The sequence below is a fragment of the Amborella trichopoda genome, chromosome 12, assembly GCF_054954075.1.
Source record: "Amborella trichopoda isolate Santa Cruz 75 chromosome 12, AtrichopodaSantaCruz75HAP2 v2.0, whole genome shotgun sequence".
Taxonomy (NCBI): Eukaryota; Viridiplantae; Streptophyta; class Magnoliopsida; order Amborellales; family Amborellaceae; genus Amborella; species Amborella trichopoda.
This window is the reverse complement of record NC_142347.1, coordinates 44758980-44784792: the sequence shown is the minus strand read 5'-3', so window position 1 is coordinate 44784792 and position 25813 is coordinate 44758980. Positions and strand designations below refer to the sequence as shown.

Genomic DNA, 25813 nt, shown 5'->3' with positions numbered 1-25813 from the left:
AATCTTAATGTGCATCCAGACCATATAGAAAGTGAATGGTTTATGAATTGCATGGCCCCATATTTGCATTAGATTAATGTATTTGAAGAAAATATTACATGTCTATATCATGTTGAAATTTATGTGAGAATGTTTGATGCATAAATTGAATCATTGGATGAAGCTACAAATGCATAGATGGATTTGGTTTCTCTTGGTACATTAGTACTTTTTTTGTCCTTTCTTTCAGTGGTTTGCATTTCTTTTAGCATTTTGTTGTAATTTTCTCATTTGTTCTTGGTGATTAATTCTTATTTTTTCGTTATGTCTTTAATTTTGGAATCCTCATTTGGTTTGACCAGGTTATTATTGAATTGATACAAGTGTTCTTTATGAAATTTCTAACATTTTGATAATTGTTTTGAATTTGGTTTAGATTATATTGTCACTATGTCTCGTGTGTACGTTGGAAACCTGGATCCTCGAGTTTCAGAAAGGGAACTGGAAGATGAATTTCGAGCATTTGGAGTTTTACGAAGGTACATCAGTTTGTCAAATTTTTTGCTGGATATGGTTATCATATTCTTCCTATGACTCTGGTTATCCTTCTTTTGTGGTTAAAATATTGACAACGAAGGATTGGGCTTGGGCTTGAGTGGTTAGCAGTTGATGTCATGCAATGCTACATCTAAAGCTCGATTCTTACCACTGAATTACACAAACAGAACAACTCGCCCCCCCCCCCCCCCCCCCCCCCCCCCTCCCTCCTCCCCTTCTGAAACCATACTTGCCCGAGTCACTCAGACTCGGCTGGCACCGCCGCTTCTAGCTGGTTCCCAATATTTCATTATTATTCTTTTAGGTCTCAGGACCTTCTCATTCGAGTGTCATTCATGACTTGAGGTTGGGACCCTATTGAGTCTGACTCAGTTCTTGTATTAACCACTTGTTTAAATTGCTTTATTCAATGGGGATTGCTTGCTGTTATGCCTTGGATTTGTAATAGCGTTCAATTTGTCATTTGGTTATGCTGTATTGCAGTGTGTGGGTTGCTCGGAAGCCACCAGGCTATGCCTTTGTTGAATTTGATGATCGCCGAGATGCTATTGATGCAATTCGTGAACTGGATGGTTGGTGAAATAATTATTTCTGATTTTGAAAGATATGATGCAAAAGTAACCTCCTAAGTTTTGGATACTTACTTCCATGTTCTTATTTAGTTCTTTATAAGTTCTTATCTAGTTGTCTTTTAGACTTCATACGGTTTCATGGATCATTACCTAGGGATGCTAAAATTGGTTAAAAACATCGTTACTTTTTAATTTGGGCAGTGAATGATAAGTTGTCTGTATGATGTGTGCTTGCATCTTCTTGGACCAAAAATTCTGATACATTATGCTTATCGAATAAATGTGAATGGCTTATTCTTTCTTTCTAGATGTCTCTTGACTTAAAGTTTATTATCAGTGTCTCTTGGATAATAATATCGTTTGCAATAATCTTCTCATTAGACCAAATGCCTAACTTGTATAAGCATCTGCATTTAGTCATATTTGGCATTTCTAAATTATTGCATATTCATATGGGATTTTAGCAGCTCTTTATTAAGTGGTAACTTTCAGTCAGATATCTATAAGATGCTGGTGCTGTTTCTAACATGATTCTTTTGCTTAAGAGGGGACTTTGAAAAATTAAATATTTAGGGATTTTGTCTTAGTCTTGTACTCATATCCATGGGTGGAAAAGTATAATTTTGCATCTCATTGTAGAAATTTGTTGACTTTAAATAAGTTGATGATTCTTGAGAAAGAAAAATGGAAGACAATATGAGGAAAGTGGAATTGTAGAATTTAAACTTCGCACTTTGTATTTAATTTAATCTAAAGTGGGAGGTTCCAATTTGCATTGGACTACCAAATATTGCGTATTTCCTAATGCCAAATAGTGCATTCATGCACCTACTTGGGAAATATGTTGCTTGTTTATCGAACTTGCTGTTTCCTGTATATTAATTCGAATTTGAAAGTGCTGATGTAATTATTGTTGGTTATAATCAAAACAAATGGTAGTCATGTATAGATCTTATTTCTTTCATGAATGCCCCTTTCAACATATGCTAGATGAGGGGAACTTTTTCACATTGCTGCCTGAATTGATCCTGGACCAATTTAATTCATGCAAGTACTCCAATTTGGAATATTGCAAATGATCTGAGATCATTACTCACTCTGGTGTAAAAATTACTATACCAGTGTGGTTATATTTCTAAAATGGAATTGTGAATCAGGTTAAGTCAGTCATTTGGAAGAAAATCGACCAATTGATTTTCTGTTTCAAAATTCAGAGTTTCCAAAGAATCTGCAACAGTTGTGCCAGGAACTATTGTTTATTTTCCCATATTAATACTGAGATCTAGGATGTAGTTGCATATGAAATTGGGGTATTAATATTTCCTGCTATGAAGGCCTGATTTCTGCTCGAGGCCTAGATTATTTAGTTGATAGTGATGCTATCTTTTCAAGTGTAAATCCTTAAGAATATGGGAGAGTTGAACTTTTACTTTGAAATATGCATAGGTAAAAATGGATGGAGAGTTGAACTTTCTCACAACTCCAGGGGTGGAGGTGGAGGCCGTGGTGGTGGTGGTGGTCGCAGTCGTAGTGGAAGTGGCAGTGATATGAAATGTTATGAGTGTGGAGAGCCTGGCCATTTTGCTCGTGAATGTCGTTTGCGCATTGGTTCTGGTGGATATGGCAGTGGAAGACGTCGAAGCCCCACTCCCCCAAGATATCGTAGGAGCCCAAGCTATGGTCGAAGGTAAAACCATGCCTTTGTTATTCATATTTCTTTGTTAGGTAACTGTTATCCATAGTTATAATAGCTTTATTTCAACTATGGATGCCCTTGTGGATTATTTATGTAATTTGTGTTTTGGAAGATATTATTTTTGGTTTATTCAGCTTTGACTAGTAGTTTACTTTTCAGGAGTCGTGAAAAACCATGGAGTTTGCCATTTAAATGAACAGTGTCTACAATAATATTTGTTAGCTGTATCCTATTGAAAAAGCCATACTTATTAGTGTGCCTCTTTTACAGTCTCTCTCACTCACTCTCATATTTTACTTTCTTTGAGCAGGAGTTACAGCCCTCGTGGCAAGCGATCTCCAAAGCGTCGTAGCTACTCTCCTGCACGAGGCCGAAGCTACAGTAGGTCACCCGCTCCATATCGTGGCCGTCGCGACTCGCCCTATGCTAATGGGTATGTCTTATAACTTGGTTTGCTTTCTTTCGAGTGATTTGAGAGACTGTCTGCGCATTCTATTAGATCTCTTGTTTTTCTGGTGTGTCATTAGAAGATGCATGAAAATCTTTTCCCATATTTTTGGTGCCCTTAATATTGATAATTTATACATTGTCCTCTGACACTCTTGTATATGCCGTATAAATAAGGGCGCCAGTTCCTGGGTGCCTGCCCAGGCGGGCTAGGTGGGCACCCCTGGGTATGCGCCAGCCACAGTCAGGCACGTGCCAGGAACTGAGCCCTGTTTTTGTGGAAAAAGATAGCTTGTGAAGGGAAGTTTGGGTCTTTTTGACCCATCAAAATAGGGGGAAAATGTTTATTTGGGAGTATTCTAAACCTGTGTGAAACAAATTCAATCCTCACTAAAAACATCCAAAAAATGTTTTTTTGCAAATTTTTCCTAGTCGAGAAAAATTGTTAAGTTTGAATAATCATCCAAAAACTTATCCAGTTTTATTGAAATTGATTGTAGGGTGCTAGTGATGGTATTAGGAGACTTTTTGTTGAAAGACAAATAATTATCTCCTCTTTCCTTTCCTTTGTATATCACCTTGTCTTTTATATTGCATCCTCCAATGGTCTTCTTGGAGACTTACAGTCCCTGTGTATGATTGTATGCCATTATGGACTATGGAGACCAATGCACTATGGACTGTCTGTTATGTTTTTCACTAAATTTTCAATGATTTGAAGTTTTGAACATGTTTCAACATTCATGTGTATACATTTTTTTTGTTGAGAAAGAACGTTCATGCGTATATATTTGCATAAAATAGTTGGTTAGAATACATTTAAATGCAAAAAAATAATAAAATTGACACAAAGATCTTGCATGTATACTGATTTGGACTGCACATGTTCATATTTCTGAAAATCTGTCACGTCAGGGTGCCTAAGTTTTTGAGCGCCCTAGGCCAGGCCGGCCGGCCGGCTAGCTTTTTTTTTTGAAATGTTGCTCTCATTTAACATATAGTGCTACTATATAGTAGGGTACTGACACTTGCTGTGTCATTGAATTTCACAGTAGTCCCGTTGCTAGAGACCGAAGCAGAAGTTGAAGTGAGAGTACGAGGATCAGATGTCAAGGTATGCAGGGGAATGAAGACTGGGTGAGTTTGCATGATACCAGTTTGAAAGAGTGAACTGCTGCACCATCTTGCCTGCTGTCGTGCATTTGGATAGGTTCCTTTCCTACTTTATAACTTTGAACTTGAACCTTTCTTTATAACTTTGAACTTTGAACTTTTCTTTGCCTCTTCTATGAATGGTATGTCTGAGATGTGAGTGGGACTAGAGAGACAAAACAGAGCAGACTGATAGAATTTTACTAAAGCACTGTATCTTTTTTCCCCCTTTTTTTTGTTTTGAGAAGGGCGTTGTTCTGCTTAAACGGCACGCTCCAGAACCCCTCATGCTTCGTCTTCTCCATTGGGTTTTGTGCTTACTGTGATTGATCTCCTGGATACTCTCTCGCCCTGTGGTTTCTTCTCGTTTACATCGGCTTCTTCAAATATGCTTGGGATTTTGGTCCTCTGCTTCATTGTATGATCCTTCGTGCTCTACAACATGACTTCTCTTTGTCTACAGTGGCACCTCCTCAAACTCGTTTAGGGGCATATTTTGAAACTTACAGGTATTTTAATTTGTTATTGGAAAATTAAAACCAAGGGGTGTTTAATTTTCAAATTACAATATTTAGGTAAATGGTTTATGGGGCATGTACTGATATTGATGCATATCAGTTTCTGGTGACAACTGAGAGAAAACAACAGAGAGAGATGATTGTAGTAGCATGGCTAGAGTGGCTTGTGGTTATCTTTCCAGTTTTATAATGTGAGGGAAAGAAAAGCTAAAGGAACTGGGGTATGTAAAAATATGCCAGTTCTTCAATTAGAAGCCAACTAGAGAGTTAAAAGGAAGTGCGGGGCCATGTGGGGTGACTTGCGTTTGATTGCAGGAAACGGGCTCCTGTTTCATGTACATTGTTCCTAGTTGGTGGATTTCTGTTGAGTTGGGCAAGCAAGAGCCGAAAGAGAACATTGTTTGTTTCTGATCTACAGGCATTAGGGTTTGTCAATGTTTTGGTTTTGGGTTTTGTGGAAACTGAAGAAAGAAGAGAGGAGCAGGAGGGGTGGGGGTGGGGGGTGTTTATTGGTATTTGATTTTGACTACACAAAAGGGGTAATCTTCTGTTTGGTTTGTCCTCTTTGAAAGATGTGAGACCAGAGATCACCAGATTACCCTGATTTGTTTCTTCAATATCTGGTATGTGCTCTTCTAAAAATGCTCGCGAACACTCATAAATCACAGACTTCAGAATCGTTGGCTGAATGTTTTATGCCAGTAGGTTACTCACATTTAAGATGAGGAATGAGATTGCTGTGTTTTCTCTTTTTTGCTTTTTGTTTGCCCCTCCCCCCTTTCATTTTGTTTAATTAAAACTCGTTTGCGTTTTTTCTTTTCTTTTGGGTGTTCTGACATAAGTTTGTGTGCATTTGAGTCATACATTGATAGGTTTCATCCATGCCATCTAGCTTATTCCTGCATATTTGACGATTACATTGGTACTTGTGCTTTTAAAAGGTTCCATTTTTTATATGAATTTTGTTATTCTTAGCTTATGAAGATCCGGTATAATATCCAATAAATATGAGTATTTTTCATGAACATTCCCGTCTTTCTCAGGTTTTGTCAAGATTTAAAGAATCTATAATCCTTGTAGAAAAGGGCTTGGTCAGTGAATGCGTTCGGGAAATTGTTATATGGATTTGTTTCCGAATATCGTTTATTTTTGCAAAAATCTGTGTTTTATCTTGATAATGTGTGAAAAGTCAAACTGTATACTGGTTTGTGGTTTTGTTTTTGGCTCCATCGAAAATGTTTTCAACTTGTGGCGGAATAGTGTCGGAACAGTGTCATAAAGACAGGGCCAGGCTGGCTAGTGGCTGGTTTGCTGTAAAGCAAAGAAGCTGGTCAAAATCTAGTTAGACTGGCGGGTTTTGACTGATGGGAGGTTAAGTTGTTTGTTGGTAATGTGTTTCATATTTTTTTATTTTACTATCCTATATTTTCTTTACTTTCTTAAAATCAGGTCCTCTCATTTCAATTGTTAATCAGTCTGGATTTTTTGAACTTCTGTTTGGGGGATGATCTCATTTTGACAACACTGTTGAAAGCTTGATTGGTCGCATATGGCCAAGATCATCTGTTTTTAATGAGCAACGATGGTAAACAAAGGAGTGAGTGCTGGTTTTTCCTATGATCTAATTGAAAATGTCGTACAGCGAACTCCCTTGTGAGCATGCAAACCCCCGTGGGAAGGTTTTCTTGTTCTGAAATTATCGGTCCACATAAGAAGCACCAGGTGAGGATCTACAAGACAAGAATTTGTTCTCTCCCAAAGTACTTGGATCTAACCTGTGGCACAGTATTAGGAGTCCATTTTCTATAAGGCGTATGTCGAACTTGGCTCCCTGAATTTTGGAGTCGGAAAAGGCTTCCTAAACAGGGCTTTACCAAGGGAGTGAGCTGTATATTATACCCTTATGGGTAGCTGTGTGTTGGACTTCCAGGCGAGGCATGCTTGGGGGATTCATTTGTCTATAAATTACGAGGGAGGAAGAGTCTCTCCTTTTCTCCGTCGATTGATCTACATGAGAGAGAGAGAGAGAGAGAGAGAGAGAGAGAGAATCCGTTTGATATGAATTTAGAGGATAGGGTATGAGGTAGGCTATTATTTGTTGTACTCATATCCTATCTTAACATTGAAATGCTTTTTATGGTCTTTTCCCATCACATCTTCCAAGATGAGGACCTTTAAGGATTAATATTCGGGGGAACTAAACCCCCATGATTGTATGAGTGGAACTTGTATTTGTTTTTGTGAAGAGTATTGTTTCATAGATTCTTGTGTTATTTTGTTGTGCAATTTAAACTTAAAAATATGTAACCTTCAACTGTGAATTTGAATGGCTAAAACATTAAATCGGTGGAAAAGTAGTGAAGATTCATCCATTATGTCAAATTTCCCTTGCGCGTCATAAATCAAAATGAAAAATAATTAGTATAAATCATTGTTGTCATCATCATAGCTTTATATTAAATATTTGAGGTTTTGCACTCGAATTCCATTCCACTTGAAAGATAATCAACATAGATAGTAACAAAAGGAAAAAGCTTACATAAGGTTGCAACCTTAAAATGGAGAATTACAGATGCATCTCTTGTTCTCAAAAAAAAAAAAAAAAAAAAAAACAGATGCATATAAAAAATCCTTCTGAAAAAAGTTGTTCTATTATTGAGAAACTCTCTACTTCATTATCTGGACATCATGTATGAATATGAAGAAAAAAAATAAAAAAATAGTGTAATATTGCAACAAAATATCTAGACCGTCCATTTTCAAGATTTCCATATGTCTATAGATCTTTTTTAGTTTAACCATTTTTAAAGTTTAAAAGTTTATATAGATATAAAAATAAATTTTCAAATAATGTTAAGAATTTTTATACGAAAATTATATGTTATGATAAAATTTGGAGGTGCGGCCTAATTGAATTGTTTAAGGATGCAACATTATTAAGAACAACAAACAAATACTTTTAACATTGGTAGATGTCCCAAAATTCTGACCAAGAAATTAAATACATCCCATCTCGCAAAATCCAATGGATGACCTTCGGTTGTCCAAAGACTTACTTGACAACCACTTCCAATCTCAAAAGGAATTTGATTGAATACGTAAGATTTTGTAAGATATTGAAGAGTTTGATTTTTTTTGTTTTTTTTAAACGAACGGATTTTTCTTTTAGGTGTTTTTCAATTTCCAAATCAACACAAAGTTTTGAGGGGCTAAAATGACCCTTAAAAACGCTTCCCCCTGTTTTTACTTGGGAATATATACCCTTGTGTGAGGACCTTCTTTCACCCTCGACCAAGGTGTATGTATCCTCGGTCTGCTTAGGCAGCCTAAGGGTACCTAGCCAACCACCCATAGACATAAGCTTTGGCTCTATTCGATGAGGTTGGCCCTTGGGACCGTCTATGGGATCGTTTTTTGCCTTTTTGTTTATCATTGCTCCACAATAAACCTCTAGTACAAGAGAGCATATATTTGAAGCATTTTTATTTTTTGAAAGTACAAGGAGGTGACAATCACCATTATTGTCACATGTAAAATTGGATTGTTGGAGGTGTGTTATTGAATGTTATTGAGTTTTAAGGAAATTTTTCTTGAATTTTGTGGCAAACTGTTAGCTACCAGGTTAGATAGTTTTTTTTTTTTTTTTGGACACAGAGTATAACCTCTTTTTTACCAGCCCAATGTCACATTTGATGTGAGTAATAATAAGTTATAATGAAATGTTCGATATGATTATCAAATCCAACAATTAAGATGCGATTCTAGATTGGAAAGTTATTACCTTCTTATTAAAATTAAATGGAAAGAGAACTGGTACGGATGATGTAAAAAGAACACCATATCACCTAGTGAACATATGCTATGACTTATATTCTCATCTTAATAGTATTGTCACAAGTGTGGCTTGTCGCACTCAACAAGTGGTCTGCAAGGATCCCACTCTCCATGACCCTCCAACCCATTGATTGAGCGGTGATGACCCCTTTGTTATGCTGAAAGAATGACCTTGCTCTACTTTTTTCAAATTTAAATATATACTATAGCATTACAAAACTCCTTGATCAGACTCGTAGTCGGCCAATTTGGATCGGGATTAGGAGGTGTGAGATTATGGTTCTTGGAATCTCTTTATTCCCTTGGTTCTTTGTTTTATTTAATTTTTATTTTTGCTATATTGTTGGTGATTTAGTTATGGAATTACCTAAGCAGGACCAAGCAGATTGGGTTGGATTTCTAGCGATTCGGTGCTTGATTCCGATTTTTCAATCACATGTATGCTATAAAACTGCCTATTTTCGATAATGACCAACCACTCTATAAAAACTTTCCAAGCTACATGGTCATGATTGTTGATGTATCCAAATAAACTAATACCAAATGATCCCTTTGATTAGTACCTTTTTTATTTAATTTTATTTGATTAGTACTTTCTTAGGCTGCATTAGTGTGTTCAATGCACTTACTTGAGACATGTACATGGCAAATGGAAAAGTCTCCAAGGAACGCCTTCGATGACGTGACATGTGAAACACCATAAATTACTTAGTCAAGAAAATTAAAATATAAAGTACTTTTTCTTGGTTAAGTATAATGTAAATTAGTTGGTCAACGAAGTAATAAAATACCCCAAAGAACAGGGAGCTCACGTTTTCAAAGTTGGAAACAATTGGAAAAAAGCAATGGAAGGGAAGGGAGATCCCAATATGTTTAGGTGCCACCTTTTCCTTCTCTTTTTAATTAACGGAAAGATTCTTTTAGTTAGTGGGAATCTTCAATGCATATTCCTATCTACAAGATGTACATACTTTTTCCTTTTGATATAAGCTGTCCCCAATAATCATGGTAACAAAATCTCTCTCTTTCTCTATCTTTCTCTTGGTTTCATATTGTAGAGAGAGCCCAATAATCATGGTAACAAAATCTCTCTCTCTTTCTCTATCAATCTTTCTCTTGGTTTCATATTGTAGAGAGAGCCCAATAATCATGGTAAGAAAATCTCTATCTTTCTCTTGGTTCCATATTGTAGAGAGAGCCCAATAATCATGGTAACAAAATCTCTCTATGTTTCTCTATCTTTCTCTTGGTTTCGTATTGTAGAGAGAGCGAGAAAGTGATTGGTCGTGGTGGTAATACCCCCACACCCAAGTCACCATCATTTTTACTGATACCACCTCATTAACATTTAAAAATGCTAAATCCTAAACCATTTAAAAAAAACAGGTCGTGGTTTGTCTTCTTTACTAAATTATCCAAAAAAATACTGTATATGTCTATAATTTTCCTTTATTTGAACAACCTGCAGAATTTGAAACTTTCTTTTCTATTAGGTTGACTGCTAAAGAACTTAGTATGTGGATTTATTTCTTATATTCCATTTGATTGGTGTATAAATTATCGCAAGAGTGGAGATTGGTGATTATTTCGTTGGGACATGGGCCGTCCTTCACAATGCAAAATCTTATAGTGAAAATATGATTGAAGGGGTTAAAACCCTTTACAAAATCATCGAAGGGCTCAAAAAGATGTGAATTAACAGAAGGGGATTTATTAAAATTCTCAAGTTATCCCCGATCTAGGAGTCATGAAAAGCAAAGGCATTTTAGAAAGGGATTATGTACTATAAGACCATTTATCTTTAGAATAAGGAGGTCATAACTAATCCTAGCCATCAAATGTCAGATAGGACAGTTTAAAATGTTTTGCGGAACTCAAAAAAAAAATTTATGAAATTGGAGGTTAATCAATTATACATACATGACCTCCCGATTCAAATCTAAGAGCTAGAAACGACTCTAACCTCCTTATACAAAAGATAAATGGTCTTATTGTATATATATATATATATTTTAGAAATTTTGCTCTTCTTTTTAGACATACTTTGTTATTTGGCTCGAACCTCTTAAATGGTCAAATTTTTAATAGATTTTTACATTTGTAGGGTTTCCAATATGGACATAGGCAATTTAGATATTTTTGAAAATATTTTTTGAAGGGCAGTTAATTGAGATATTTTAACCGCCAATTATTTTTTAAGGGGGTTTGACTCCAATTATTTTTTCCCAAGTCTTTTATTGCAAAGTAAATTGTTTGGAAAATGAGAGCAAAAAGAGGAGGAAAGTAAAAATGATGATTTAGAAATGTGATCATAAGAGATACAGTATACTTAAGATTAATTAAATGAAAACCTAGAAATCAGATATATAGTATCCTTAACCTATTCAAATGAAAGTTTGTATGATGGGATAGCTAAATTAAACTCAAAGAGAGAGGAAGAGCAAATATGGTAGTCGGTGGAACCTAAAAAACCAGTCTCCTGACAGCATTGATAAAGACACATAAATGTTATGGCGATTTTGTAAATGAACATTGATAAAGACACATAAATGTTATGGCAATTTTGTAAATGAATATGATTTAATGATGGACCTGGTTTCTATACAGCCAAGCCCCCATAATGCGAGTATCTTAAAAAATATATTTTTAAGACGGATTTTAAGACTTAATTATTAAGGACATGTAATCTCTGACATGTAATCTCTGACAAGTAGATCGTGAATATGAATCAATAGATAAATTTTACAACTATAGATAATAAGTTTAGTAAAAAAACATCTGAACAGTTAGTTTCCATTATTTTTAGATGGAACATCTACTTGAATCCATCTGTAAGATGGATGCTTTACACTTTCTGGATGGCATTTATAGAAATGCGGTTCAGCCCGCATGAAACAATTTTCCTTTAATGAATGATATTTATTACTTGGTGCACTATTCAAGTGTACCCACAAGATTATAGGGGAAAGATACAACGCACTAGTGGTGTATAGGTATTATCGTAGAACGTTTAAATGAAGATGAAATGCAGTAGAAACTTTGTGTAGTACATACATCCTACCATCTATTATAATGGATTGTGTCTAGACATTGATCATAGTTTTTGACCAGGTTTAAAAACACGCTTCAAGGACCCGGATCGCCTCTCCGGAAAACTGGTATGGATCAACAGATTGGTGATCTGGATAGACAATCCGGCCTAGTGAAAAAAAAAAAACAAAAGAAATAAAATATTGAAAAATATTAAAAAAATAGTATGCGACCGGTTCTTTGATAGAACCAACCGATTATGTCAAAGAACCGGACTGGCTACGCACAACATGTTTATAGAGGGAATCAACTGGTTCTCAATATTTTAGTATGATACGGATTGGCTTGACCAATTCTCGACCCAGATTGGGCTATTTTGATCAAGATCATCAATTTTTAAAACCTCGGTTCTTGATGAATGGGTTACACTCCAGGCAATTCCAACCGTTCAAGTAGATGGACGGTGGATATCCACATGATGCATTTTATACCATGCACCTTTGGTTTGTGATGTTCGTGATTCATGTTTTTGTAATAACTTTGTCTATTGTATCATATAATTCACATCATTCAAATCTACTGTTAGCCATTTGCGATCCTTGATGGTCTTTGAGGAAAACTCTACATGGGCAAATACTGGGATTGGAAGGGATACATGAAATGCCTTTTTTTTTGGACAATGAACATGAAAAACTCTTGTTAATAAAGGAAGGAAAATGAAGAATGATTCAAAGGCGATGATTCTGACATTACTTTTTTGTTTTATATTAGATTTTGGTTTTAGTATAAGCTAAATGAGGAATTATTTTATGAGTTACGTAAGGAATAAGTTATGAGGGACTTAGGCCTTGAAAGTCTCCAAAGCAAAACCATAACTTATTTATTTAGAAGTTACGCAGGAAAGGGCCTACCCTCTTGACCAGGTATGGCGTGAGCTCAGTCCCACCATATCCCACCTTTGAGATGAAAAAGACATCCTCATCCTATGCTCAGCTAGCCGATGCTTGAGAGCCCAATTGGGCTCTGAAATTTCATTTTCGGGCTAGCCTATTTCTGCGGGAGCCAACCCGACCTGAAAAAAATCTAGTTGAGTAGAGCTTGGATTAGCAATGAGAGAGAGAGAGTCAAATGGAAGAGAATGCCCTTCTTTGCTTGAGCTCCAACTGGCTGTATATTATTTCTATTTTTTTTTTGTTGGTTCAGCTCTAAAAGGAAATCTGACAGGAAAATTTAATTTTTAACTTGTGGGAAGAAAAAGAATTGTCCTTGTTTTGGGCTCAAAATAGATAAACGATTTCTACCAGAAAAACATTTATGCCCCAAATTTTGGATCCCAATGGAGGAATGTAATTATATCTGGTAATATTTTTTCAAGGTTTCAAATGGCTTCTTAGTTTCCTCCTCCAACTGGCTATATATTATTTCACTTTTTTTTTTTGTTGGTTCAGCTCTAAAAGGAAATCTGACAGAAAAATTTAATTTTTAACTTGTGGGAAGAAAAAGAATTGTCCATGTTTTGGGCTCAAAATAGATAAACGATTTCTACCAGAAAAACATTTACGCCCCAAATTTTGGATCCGAATGGAGGAATGTAATTGTATCTGGTAATATTTTTTCAAGGTTTCAAATGGCTTCTTAGTTTCCTCCTCCGACTGGCTATATATTATTTCACTTTTTTTTTTTTGTTGGTTCAGCTCTAAAAGGAAATCTGACAGGAAAATTTAATTTTTAACTTGTGGGAAGAAAAACAATTGTTTATGTTTTGGGCTCAAATAGATGAACGATTTCTCACATAAAAAAATTTATGCCCCAAATTTTGGATCCGAATGGAGGAAATGTAATTATATCCGGTAATGGTTTTTCAAGGTTCCAAATGGCTTCTTAGTTTCCTCCTCCCTTGTTTATTGTTTTCATTTTCACCATTGCCCGTCAAGCGAGCACTATTTGGAATAGTAATTTAATTTTAGATTAAGTAGTGATTCCCACGATACAAAGAGCATATTACTTGATTCCCATTCATTTGTTAATGAGTAATTTTCTCCCTTAGAAGTTTACCAAAAGAGACCCAGACTCGAGCATTTTAAAAACACCGGGTGGACGCCAATCTGCTGTGTCCATTATGATGTTTTTTTTAATGGATGTAGCTTCTATAACCCGTAGGCTTTTATAAAAACAAAGTAAAGCCTCACCTCGAATCTTTTGAGCATTGAAATCTCGATGATGGTTTTAAAGTCAAATTCAAATACAAACTATGAAATTTCAAGCTAAAAAGAAATTATAAATCTTATAGATATGTGAACATTTATTTTTAAGGTAAAATAGACGGTCTGAATAATGTGTTATAATATACACTATTTTAGGGCTTCAAATCCGATCGGCTTTTCCTATTATAATAGGTGGTGAATGAAAGAATGGAGCATATGGGTTTAGTGTTAGTGAGCGAAAGAAATGGAATTCACTTGAAAGGAAATAATAGCGCCCTCTCTAGTGTTTACATGTTTGCATTGCCAAACAGCAGGAAAACTTAGTAAAAAAAAAATAGAAGAGGTGGTGCCGTAATTTCGTACAAAAGAGACACCAAATGGTAATTGGCCTCCCGCAATAGTTTACACACGTAATTTACTCTATAATTAATTCTACAAGGTAGAGACTCTATAAAATAGAGGGTTTCTTGAGAAATGAAAGAAAGAATTGAGTTAGAGATTTAGAGACAGAAAGAAGAGAAAGGAGCTGGTTCGATCGCATTGTATACCCGTCACCATGGAGTACCGGTCTATAGGATTTCGATTAGCAACCCATGCTCCTTGTGTAGTTTGGGGATAAATCCAAGTATTGATAATCCTATCAATGCATTCTAAGTTTTCTTTTATGTATTTGTTTTCTTTTTATTTTTTTGTTTTCCAGTGCCCAAAACCCACTTAAATCTGATGCAACTTTTGGGTTTTAATCTACAGGTATTTATCTTAGAAGTTAACAGCTTCAAGCTATTCGTATTTTACCAATTGAAGAAAAAATTGTAATTTCCATTTGATTTATTTTCTCCTTGAAATCTCCTCCTTGTGAAATCACTAACCTTCATGGCCTCGTGGTCCGGACATCCTAGTTTCTTTTGCAGGACTTCTCCCAATACAAATAAAAAAAGTAACATGAAATAAATTTTACACCAAAGTTCACAAATTTTATACGAAAGTTCACACGCTAAAAGTCCAGAGCTCGAAACTTCAAACTTACCAAAACCCAACAAAAAGAAAAACTCAATTGCTTCATGGGTGTACATATGTAGGTGTGGTATATATGAGGTTGCAACCTTTAAACAATCAAAATAAAACATACTTATAAACTTTGACATAATATTATATGTAGGTGCGGTATGTATGAGGTTGCAAATATTAAACAATCAAAATAAAACATACGTATAAACTTTGTCGTAATATCCAAATTTTGTGTCGAAAATTCACAAGATGGTTTGAGAATCTATTTTCATCACTAATTATAAAAGTTCAAACTCTAAAAAGGGCTAAAATCAAGCAGATTTAAAAACATTTTAAAATCTTGAAAATGGATAATCTGTTGAAAGGTGTACGATATAAGAAAAAGTTTATATAAGGTTTTTTTCTTTTTTAATTTAGTGGGGAAGACGAGCCGCTACTTGTTTTTTTAATTATTTTAAGAGTTATTTTTTTTTAAATATTATTGAAGTGGTGTGAGTAAAAATAAAAACTACAACATGATGATTGGGATGTAGGGTACTACCACCACAAACTGAACCCCTTTTCCAAAAGGGTAAATCAGTGAAGATTTGAGCCCCTACTATTTAGTGAATAAAGTGTAGATCAATGGGGATTTGAGCCTCAACCTTTTGATAAGAACGAAGTCGAATATTTCATCACAATGCTTAATAGTATTATCACCAATGCTTAATATTATATGTAAGTGCGGTATGTATGAGGTTGCAACCATTAAACAATCAAAATAAAACATACTTATAAACTTTGTCGTAATATCCAAATTTTGTGTCGAAAATTCACAAGATGGTTTGAGAATCTATTTTCATCTCTAATTATAAAGATTCAAACTCTAAAAATGGCTAAAATCAAGCAGATTTACAAACGTTTTAAAATCTAGAGAATGGATAATCTGTTGCAAAGGTGTACAATATAAGAAAAAGTTTATATAAAGTTTTTTTCTTTTTTAATTTAGTGGGGAAGACGGGCCGCTACTTGTTTTTTTAATTATTTTAAGAGTTAATTTTTTTAAAATATTATTGAAGTGGTGTGAGTAAAAATAAAAACTACAACATGATGACTGGGATGTAGGGTACTACCACCACAAACTGAACCCCTTTTCCAAAAGGGTACATCAGTGGAGATTTGAGCCCCTACTATTTAGCGAATAAAGTGTAGATCAATGAGGATTTGAGCCTCAGCCTTTTGATAAGAACAAAGTCGAATACTTCATCACAATGCTTAATAGTATTATCACCAATGCTTAATATTATATGTAGGTGCGGTATGTATGAGGTTGCAACCATTAAACAATCAAAATAAAACATACTGATAAACTTTGTCGTAATATCCAAATTTTTTGTCAAAAATTCACAAGATGGTTTGAGAATCTGTTTTCATCTCTAATTATAAAAGTTCAAACTCTAAAAATGGCTAAAGTCAAGCAGATTTACAAACGTTTTAAAATCTTGAGAATGGACAATCTGTTGCAAGGTGTACGATATAAGAAAAAGTTTATATAAAGTTTTTTTCTTTTTTAATTTAGTGGGGAAGACGGGCCGCTACTTGTTTTTTAAATTATTTTAAGAGTTAATTTTTTAAAAATATTATTGAAGTGGTGTGAGTAAAAAGAAAAACTACAACATGGTGATTGGGATGTAGGGTACTACCACAAACTGAACCCTTTTTCCAAAAGGGTAAATCAGCAGAGATTTGAGCCCCTACTATTTAGTGAATAAAGTGTAGATAAATGGGGATTTGAGCCTCAGCCTTTTGATAAGAACGAAGTGGAATACTTCATCACAATGCTTAATAGTATTATCACCAATGCTTAATATTATATGTAGGTGCGGTATGTATGAGGTTGCAACCATTAAACAATCAAAATAAAACATACTTATAAACTTTGTCGTAATATCCAAATTTTGTGTCGAAAATTTAGAAGATGGTTTGAGAATCTATTTTCATCTCTAATTATAAAAGTTCAAACTCTAAAAATTGCTAAAATCAAGCAGATTTACAAACGTTTTAAAATCTTAAAAATGGATAATCTGTTGCAAGGTGTACGATATAAGAAAAAGTTTATATAAAGTTTTTTTCTTTTTTAATTTAGTGGGGAAGACGGGCCGCTACTTGTTTTTTTAATTATTTTAAGTGTTAATTTTTTTAAAATATTATTGAAGTGGTGTGAGTAAAAATAAAAACTACAACATGATGATTGGGATGTAGGGTACTACCACCACAAACTGAACCCCTTTTCCAAAAGAGTAAATCAGTGGAGATTTGAGCCCCTACTATTTAGTGAATAAAGTTTAGATCAATGAGGATTTGAGCCTCAGCCTTTTGATAAGAACGAAGTCGAATACTTCATCACAATGCTTAATAGTATTATCACCAATGCTTAATATTATATGTAAGTGCGGTATGTATGAGGTTGCAACCATTAAACAATCAAAATAAAACATACTTATAAACTTTGTCGTAATAACCAAATTTTGTGTCGAAAAGTCACAAGATGGTTTGAGAATCACTTTTCATCTCTAACTATAAAAGTTTAAACTCTAAAAATGGCTAAAATCAAGCAGATTTACAAACGTTTTAAAATCTTGAAAATGGATAATCTGTTGCAAGGTGTACGATATAAGAAAAAGTTTATATAAAGTTTTTTTCTTTTTTAATTTAGTGGGGAAGACGGGCCGCTACTTGTTTTTTTATTTATTTTAAGAGTTAATTTTTTTAAAATATTATTGAAGTGGTGAGAGTAAAAATAAAAACTACAACATGATGATTGGGATGTAGGGTACCACCACCACAAACTGAACCCCTTTTCCAAAAGGGTAAATCAGTGGAGATTTGAGCCCCTACTATTTAGTGAATAAAGTGTAGATCAATGGGGATTTGAGGCTCAGCCTTTTGAAAAGAACGAAGTCGAATACTTCATCACAATGCTTAATAGTATTATCACCAATGCTTAATATTATATGTAGGTGCGGTATGTATGAGGTTGCAACCATTAAACAATCAAAATAAAACATACTTATAAACTTTGTCGTAATATCCAAATTTTGTGTCGAAAATTCACAAGATGGTTTGAGAATCTATTTTCATTTCTAATTATAAAAGTTCAAACTCTAAAAATGGCTAAAATCAAGCAGATTTACAAACGTTTTAAAATCTAGAGAATAGATAATCTGTTGCAAAGGTGTACGATATAAGAAAAAGTTTATATAAAGTTTTTTTCTTTTTTAATTTAGTGGGGAAGACGGGCAGCTACTTGTTTTTTTAATTATTTTAAGAGTTAATTTTTTTAAAATATTATTGAAGTGGTGTGAGTAAAAATAAAAACTACAACATGATGATTGGGATGTAGAGTACTACCACCACAAACTGAACCCCTTTTCCAAAAGGGTACATCAGTGGAGATTTGAGCCCCTACTATTTAGCGAATAAAGTGTAGATCAATGAGGATTTGAGCCTCAGCCTTTTGATAAGAACGAAGTCGAATACTTCATCACAATGCTTAATATTATTATCACCAATGCTTAATATTATATGTAGGTGCGGTTTGTATGAGGTTGCAACCATTAAACAATCAAAATAAAACATACTTATAAACTTTGTCGTAATATCCAAATTTTGTGTCGAAAATTCACAAGATGGTTTGAGAATCTATTTTCATCTCTAATAATAAAAGTTCAAACTCTAAAAATGGCTAAAATCAAGCAGATTTACAAACGTTTTAAAATCTTGAAAATGGATAATCTGTTGCAAGGTGTACGATATAAGAAAAAGTTTATATAAAGTTTTTTTCTTTTTTAATTTAGTGGGGATGACGAGCTGCTACTTTGTTTTTTTAATTATTTTAAGTGTTAATTTTTTAAAATATTATTGAAGTGGTGTGAGTAAAAACAAAAACTACAACATGATGATTGGGATGTAGGGTACTACCACCACAAACTGAACCCCTTTTCCAAAAGGGTAAATCAGTGAAGATTTGAGCCCCTACTATTTAGTGAATAAAGTGTAGATCAATGGGGATTTGAGCCTCAACCTTTTGATAAGAACGAAGTCGAATACTTCATCACAATGCTTAATAGTATTATCACCAATGCTTAATATTATATGTAGGTGCGGTATGTATGAGTTGCAACCATTAAACAATCAAAATAAAACATACTTATAAACTTTGTCGTAATATCCAAATTTTGTGTCGAAAATTCACAAGATGGTTTGAGAATCTATTTTCATTTCTAATTATAAAAGTTCAAACTCTAAAAATGGCTAAAATCAAGCAGATTTACAAACGTTTTAAAATCTAGAGAATAGATAATCTGTTGCAAAGGTGTACGATATAAGAAAAAGTTTATATAAAGTTTTTATCTTTTTTAATTTAGTGGGGAAGACGGGCCGCTACTTGTTTTTTTAATTATTTTAAGAGTTAATTTTTTTAGAATATTATTGAAGTGGTGTGAGTAAAAATAAAAACTACAACATGATGATTGGGATGTAGAGTACTACCACCACAAACTGAACCCCTTTTCCAAAAGGGTACATCAGTGGAGATTTGAGCCCCTACTATTTAGCGAATAAAGTGTAGATCAATGAGGATTTGAGCCTCAGCCTTTTGATAAGAACGAAGTCGAATACTTCATCACAATGCTTAATAGTATTATCACCAATGCTTAATATTATATGTAGGTGCGGTTTGTATGAGGTTGCAACCATTAAACAATCAAAATAAAACATACTTATAAACTTTGTCGTAATATCCAAATTTTGTGTCGAAAATTCACAAGATGGTTTGAGAATCTATTTTCATCTCTAATAATAAAAGTTCAAACTCTAAAAATGGCTAAAATCAAGCAGATTTACAAACGTTTTAAAATCTTGAAAATGGATAATCTGTTGCAAGGTGTACGATATAAGAAAAAGTTTATATGAAGTTTTTTTCTTTTTTAATTTAGTGGGGATGACGAGCCGCTACTTTGTTTTTTTAATTATTTTAAGAGTTAATTTTTTTAAAATATTATTGAAGTGGTGTGAGTAAAAACAAAAACTACAACATGGTGATTGGGATGTAGGGTACTACCACAAACTGAACCCCTTTTCCAAAAGGGTAAATCAACGGAGATTTGAGCCCCTACTATTTAGTGAATAAAGTGTAGATAAATGGGGATTTGAGCCTCAGCCTTTTGATAAGAACGAAGTGGAATACTTCATCACAATGCTTAATAGTATTATCACCAATGCTTAATATTATATGTAGGTGCGGTATGTATGAGGTTGCAACCATTAAACAATCAAAATAAAACATACTTATAAACTTTGTCGTAATATCCAAATTTTGTGTCGAAAATTTACAAGATGGTTTGAGAATCTATTTTCATCTCTAATTATAAAAGTTCAAACTCTAAAAATGGCTAAAATCAAGCAGATTTACAAACGTTTTAAAATCTTGAAAATGGATAATCTGTTGCAAGGTGTACGATATAAGAAAAAGTTTATATAAAGTTTTTTTCTTTTTTAATTTAGTGGGGAAGACGGGTTGCTACTTGTTTTTTTAATTATTTTAAGTGTTAATTTATTTAAAATATTATTGAAGTGGTGTGCGTAAAAATAAAAACTACAACATGATGATTAGGATGTAGGGTACTACCACCACAAACTGAACCCCTTTTCCAAAATGGTAAATCAGTGGAGATTTGAACCCCTACTATTTAGTGAATAAAGTGTGGATCAATGGAGATTTGAACCTCAGCCTTTTGATAAAAACGAAATCGAATACTTCATCACAATACTTAATAATATTATCACCAAAACCCTTACTTCACCACAATGCTTAGTAGCAATGGTTTAAAAAACGGATCGGTGACCCGGATCGGGCTTCCAAAAAACCGATTCGGATCGGCGAATCGGCGATCCGGATCGGGAATTGGGTGAATTGGTCAGAATAAAGCTTAAAAAAAATTCGAAAAAATTATTAAAATTCATTATAAATATTGTTTTTTAGGAATTCAATAAAAAATGAGGGTACTCCATTAAGAATTTTCATGTTTTTGAATGAATATGCGAATATTGATATGTTCTTTCCCTGCATGAACCGCCATTCAGCATTTAATTTACAGTATTTCGTGCTCATCCCTACACTGTTGCTGTTGGGACTCGATATGTGAATAATATGGCTAGGATAGGGTGGCCTCAGAATCATCATCTCTCTCGTTTTCTCTTTGAATAATATGGATTAAAAAAAAAAAAAAACAAATTTTCAAAAAAATCGATCATGGATTAAAAAAAAAATCACAAATTTTCAAAAAATTCTATCATGGATTACAAAAAAAAATTCGATCATGGATTAAACAAAAAAAATCACAAATTTTCAAAAAATTCAATCATGGATTACATAAAATTCGATCATGGATTACATAAAATTCGATCATGGATTACATAAAATTCGATCATGGATTACAAAAAAAAACAAACAAAAAAAACAAACAAAAAAAAACAAAAAATTCAATCGTGGATTACAAAAAAAGAAAAAAATAGTTCGATCATGGATTACAAAAAATTCAATCATGAATTACAAAAAACTCTATCATGGGTTACAAAAAAAGCAAAAAACAAAATATTCAATCATGGATTACAAAAAAAAAAACAAACATTTCGATCATGGATTACAAAAAAAAAACAAACATTTCGATCATGTATTACAAAACATTCGATCATGGATTACAAAAAATTCTATCATGGGTTACAAAAAAAAAAAAAAAAACAAAAAAATAGATCATGGATTACAAGAAAAGAAAACAAACATTTCGATCATGGATTACAAAAAATTCTATTATGGGTTACAAAAAACCAAAAAATTCGATCATGGATTACAAAAAAACAAAAACAATTCGGTCATGGATTACAAAAAAATCGATCAAGTATTACAAAAAAGTCTATCATGGATTACAACAAAAAAAAAAAAAAAAAAAAAAAAAAAAAAAAAAAAAAAAAAAAAAAAAAAAAAAAAAAAAATTCCGTATGGAATCGCCGATTCACTGTTCGGACTCGCCGATTCCGTACAGTGAATCGGCGATTCACTGTACAGAATTGTCCGGTTCTCTCTAGAACAGGACGATTTCCGATTTTTTGGGCGATCCGATCCCTTTTCACGTTTTTTCGAGTCGAACCGGACTCGGCATTTTTTAAAACGCTGCTCAGTAGTATTATCACCGAAGCCCCGACAGCAGGAAACGTACATGAACTTTTCGTTTATAGTTATGACGATAAGTGCATAGTGGATACCCGTAGAGAACTGGTGCATGGTGTAATTTCCTGTAAATGTGTGTTGCCATGTCCGAATCTAGGGAGATATTTGAGTGACGCCGGTATATTCGTACTTGTTCTTGGAAAATTCGACGAAAACTCCTTGGGATCCAAGGAATAATATTAAACTAGATTTGCAAAATACGGCTAGGTCTAGAGGAATTTTTTATGGAAACAAAAGCTCTGTACTTAATTATTTTTTATTTCCATTTCTCGTCAAACCCAAAATCTATCTTAGTTGTTTTTCTTGCAACCCTCGTACCTAATTTTTGACCGGTTAGCCCTGTACGTCATTTACGGATAATTTTTGACTTTCTACCCTTGTACCCTTTTTTACGGATAACTTTTGACCTACACAAAAACTAAAATAACATTTACATCTCAAAGCACTCTTTCTCCCTCTCAACACTCACATCTCTCCGGTTCCAAAGTTAACCCTCTTTATATTTCCGATTTTTTAAAGTTAACTCTCTTCACGTCTTCCCAGTGTTTTTTCTTTTTAAAAAATAAAACAACATACTCTCTATATAAATAAATAAATAAATAAATAAATAAATAAGTAAATAAATACAAAAAAAAAAAAAACCACTCACTAAAAATAAAATTACAAACTCTCTAAACACCTCCAATGCAATGCACATCTCTGTCTAAAATGGCCGTCTCTCTCAAAGGATGTTGAATTCTGTCCGCCTAAAGTAAGAGTTCAGGCCTGTTGGCATCGGTCCACGCAGCGAGTATGTTGACGCCTTGGGCAACGAGGTCCGGCTTCAGGATTTCAGGTGTCTTGGCCGTTAGGGCCGCGGGCTGAGAAGGAGGCCACCACCGGCGCCGGTTTCACTCCGAGGACGGAGCCCGATTGGGTCGTTGACGGATGATATGTGGCTTCGCCTTCATCTGCCCCAACAGGGCATGCAAGGATCACCGACGAGGCCCTCACCTCCGCCAGCGTTCTTCACGACTAGGCCCTTTGGCACACGGGGATTGTTGGCTCTATTCTATTGCATTCCACGATCTTCCCCTTGACGGCAGCCGGACTCCATGCAAAGGGCAATTGAGAGGCCGCCTGCTTTCCCAAGGTAGACGAGGTGCCCGACCGAGTAGAGGGAAACACCAGGCAGAGTCTTACCATTGCCGAGGGTGACATCGGCAGGGAAATTCCGGTCGATGCTGCCGGCTCCAACAGTGGTCAGCCAAGGGGCAAGGTTCGTGACTGAAAGTCCGGTGGGGCCATCATTCCTGGCCGAAGAAGCAACAAAGACCCTTTTTGCAGTGGCCGCAAAGGGACCTAGAGTGATGCAGTCAAGGTAATAAGGCACATATCCCCCGCCAATTGATACAGAGATGACAGCCACGCCGTCTGCAATTGCTCGATCGAAGGCAGCAAGGATGTCTAAGTCGAAGCAGCCTGCTTTCCAACAGACCATGTAGACCACCAGTCGCGCCTTTGGGCCTACACCCCGGGCCATTCCAGATGCATATTCGGACATATTTGCCTGAAAAACATACCTCCTGGCGGCTGTGGATGCCGTATGTGAACCGTGTCCATCGGCGTCCCAGGGTGACTGGAACTCAGCAGTGTCGTTCACAGAGCCACCAGCAGTGGCCTAAGAACTGGGGGGAGCGAGTGGAGTGGTATGGAGTTGGCGGGGGTGGGCTGATCTGGTCTGGTCTGGTCTGGTCTGGTCTGGCCTTCGAGCACCGCAAGCATTGCAGGCTGCTCAGCCCCCTCATCAGCAGCTAGCCGAGCCGTGCCGCGAAGCCATGGAATGCGGTATCGTACACGTGGACCATACGGGTCGGGTGGATAAAGGCAGAGGTGTACCAAAGCTGGTGGGAGGTGTACCAAGGCTTCGAGTGAGTGCTCATGAAGGTCTTTTGTTGGGGCGCTGCACTAAAGAATAGGGAGAGAGTTGGATAGAGAAAGCAGAACCAGAGCAGCCGTTAGTGACCGGGCAGAGAGACAGAGAGGTGGATGAATGGCCTGATCTTTCACTTCAGGCGGCTGTGGGGTTCTTAGAGAGAGAGAGGCGGGTTAGTAGAGAAATAAATGGAAGTTTGAGCGAAGGACGGTGATGAGAGAGGGGGACGCTCGAAATACACAAGAATGATAGGATGTTATTTATTTTATTTTTTGAGTCAAATATTTGCGGTTAATGGGATCCAGTAAGTTGCACGATAGAAAAGACGAATACTTTTGTTTACAAGGAATATTTTTAATTTTTAAATATCATTGTATATAAAACTTAAAATAAAAGGTAAATATATATATATATCTATTTTTATTAAAAAAATGACAATATATTCATCCATTTATTTTTTATTTTTAAACATATCCATATGCTTTCTTTTGAACATGTTTCAAATTGTGCCAACCTTAAATAATCAAAGTAAGACATACCTCTAATAGTATCGAAAAATGCATTTCATTGAGAGGATTACAATGACTTAAAATCTACCTTTAATTGTGAAATTTATAGCTAAAAAAATGGTGTAGATCGAATAATTCTATAAATACTTGAAAATCACATGACAATTATTTTGAAATGTTGAAATCATTTTCTTTTCACATTTATACATCTTGAGGCCGTGATGATCAATTAGAAGGTTTTTCAACGACTAGAATACGCATTTCCAAGGTGTACTTACTTTACACAAAGTTTAGAAATCGGCACAATCTAGATTGAATTTATTCGATTTGGATAAAAAATTGATGATCGACCTAGTTCCCAGTTGGAACTAAAAATCGATTTAGTTCATATGGAACCAGCTAGTTTCGTTGGGAACCGAACCATCCAAATTGTTCCACATACACTTCTTATTAACCAATTCTCACTAGGGAGAATTAATTGGATCACTGAACCACATCGAATGAGGCCAGTTTCTCAACAAGTCAATTCGGGCTCCAAAATATGCTTTTACAATAAAAGTATAGTTCTCACTGGGGAGAATTAATTGGATCACTTAACCACATCGTATGAGGCCAGTTTCTCAACAAGTCAATTCGGGTTCAAAAATATGTTTTTACAATATAAGTATAGTTACTATAGTACAAAGCTGAAATGCAATTTTTACCTTGTTAAAAAAAAAAGAAAAACAACAACAAAAGTTTCTTTTGAGAGATGTGTATTTTATATTTTATTAATCATTAGAATCTCTTTTTTTCAATTATTTGAGTTCGGATATATGATTATTTGGATTTGGATAATACTAATCCTGATCAGCTATTGTTGTTTCTTCCTCTCACTCTCTTTTGGCCGAAAGTGCGCCGTTATTTTCACGAGAAATTGTTCCGAAAAATTGAATCAACCCAAATTTCGTTCTTCGTGCGAGAATAGGATACCACCTGTTATTTGGAAAAAAGCTAGGGATATGATAAGTTAATAAAAAAATCACTAAATTATCCAACGGAGAAAATTGATGCCACTTACAATTTTAGTCAACGCTCCTCTCTCTCACTCCTCTCTTTCTCTCTCATCTACTTGTATTTTTACG

The 25813-nt window shown here is 34.8% G+C and overlaps 1 protein-coding gene and 1 pseudogene across 4 annotated transcripts; one reads left to right on the top strand and one right to left on the bottom strand.

Annotated features, from left to right (window-relative positions):
* Positions 1-416: 416 nt before the first annotated feature.
* LOC18435392 (serine/arginine-rich splicing factor RSZ21) lies at positions 417-4743 on the top strand. Of its 4 annotated transcripts, none has more exons than XR_016045973.1 (6): positions 417-518; positions 1021-1109; positions 2556-2796; positions 3125-3238; positions 4305-4462; positions 4653-4743. XR_016045973.1 is itself a non-coding variant. In XM_088853899.1 (5 exons), the coding sequence occupies exons 1-5, from the start codon at positions 430-432 to the stop codon at positions 4336-4338; spliced, it is 567 nt and encodes a 188-aa protein (XP_088710025.1). In that variant the 5' UTR covers positions 417-429; the 3' UTR covers positions 4339-4670. The 4 variants fall into 4 exon arrangements, 2 of the variants coding, with proteins under 2 accessions (XP_088710025.1, XP_011623798.1); XR_002281130.2 differs by having other exon boundaries at positions 3116-3238; XM_088853899.1 differs by having other exon boundaries at positions 4305-4670.
* An 18144-nt stretch (positions 4744-22887) lies between these two features.
* Positions 22888-24743, bottom strand: LOC18435391 (subtilisin-like protease SBT1.6 pseudogene; annotated as a pseudogene).
* Between the last annotated feature and the right edge of the window lie 1070 nt (positions 24744-25813).

Excerpts from the sequence above, each read along its gene's own strand:
- LOC18435392 (XM_011625496.3), top strand. The coding sequence starts at position 430 with ATGTCTCGTGTGTACGTTGGAAACCTGGATCCTCGAGTTTCAGAAAGG. Across the intron at positions 519-1,020 it reads GCATTTGGAGTTTTACGAAG|TGTGTGGGTTGCTCGGAAGC; the intron begins GTACATCAGTTT and ends GCTGTATTGCAG. Across the intron at positions 2,797-3,115 it reads AGCCCAAGCTATGGTCGAAG|GAGTTACAGCCCTCGTGGCA; the intron begins GTAAAACCATGC and ends TTCTTTGAGCAG.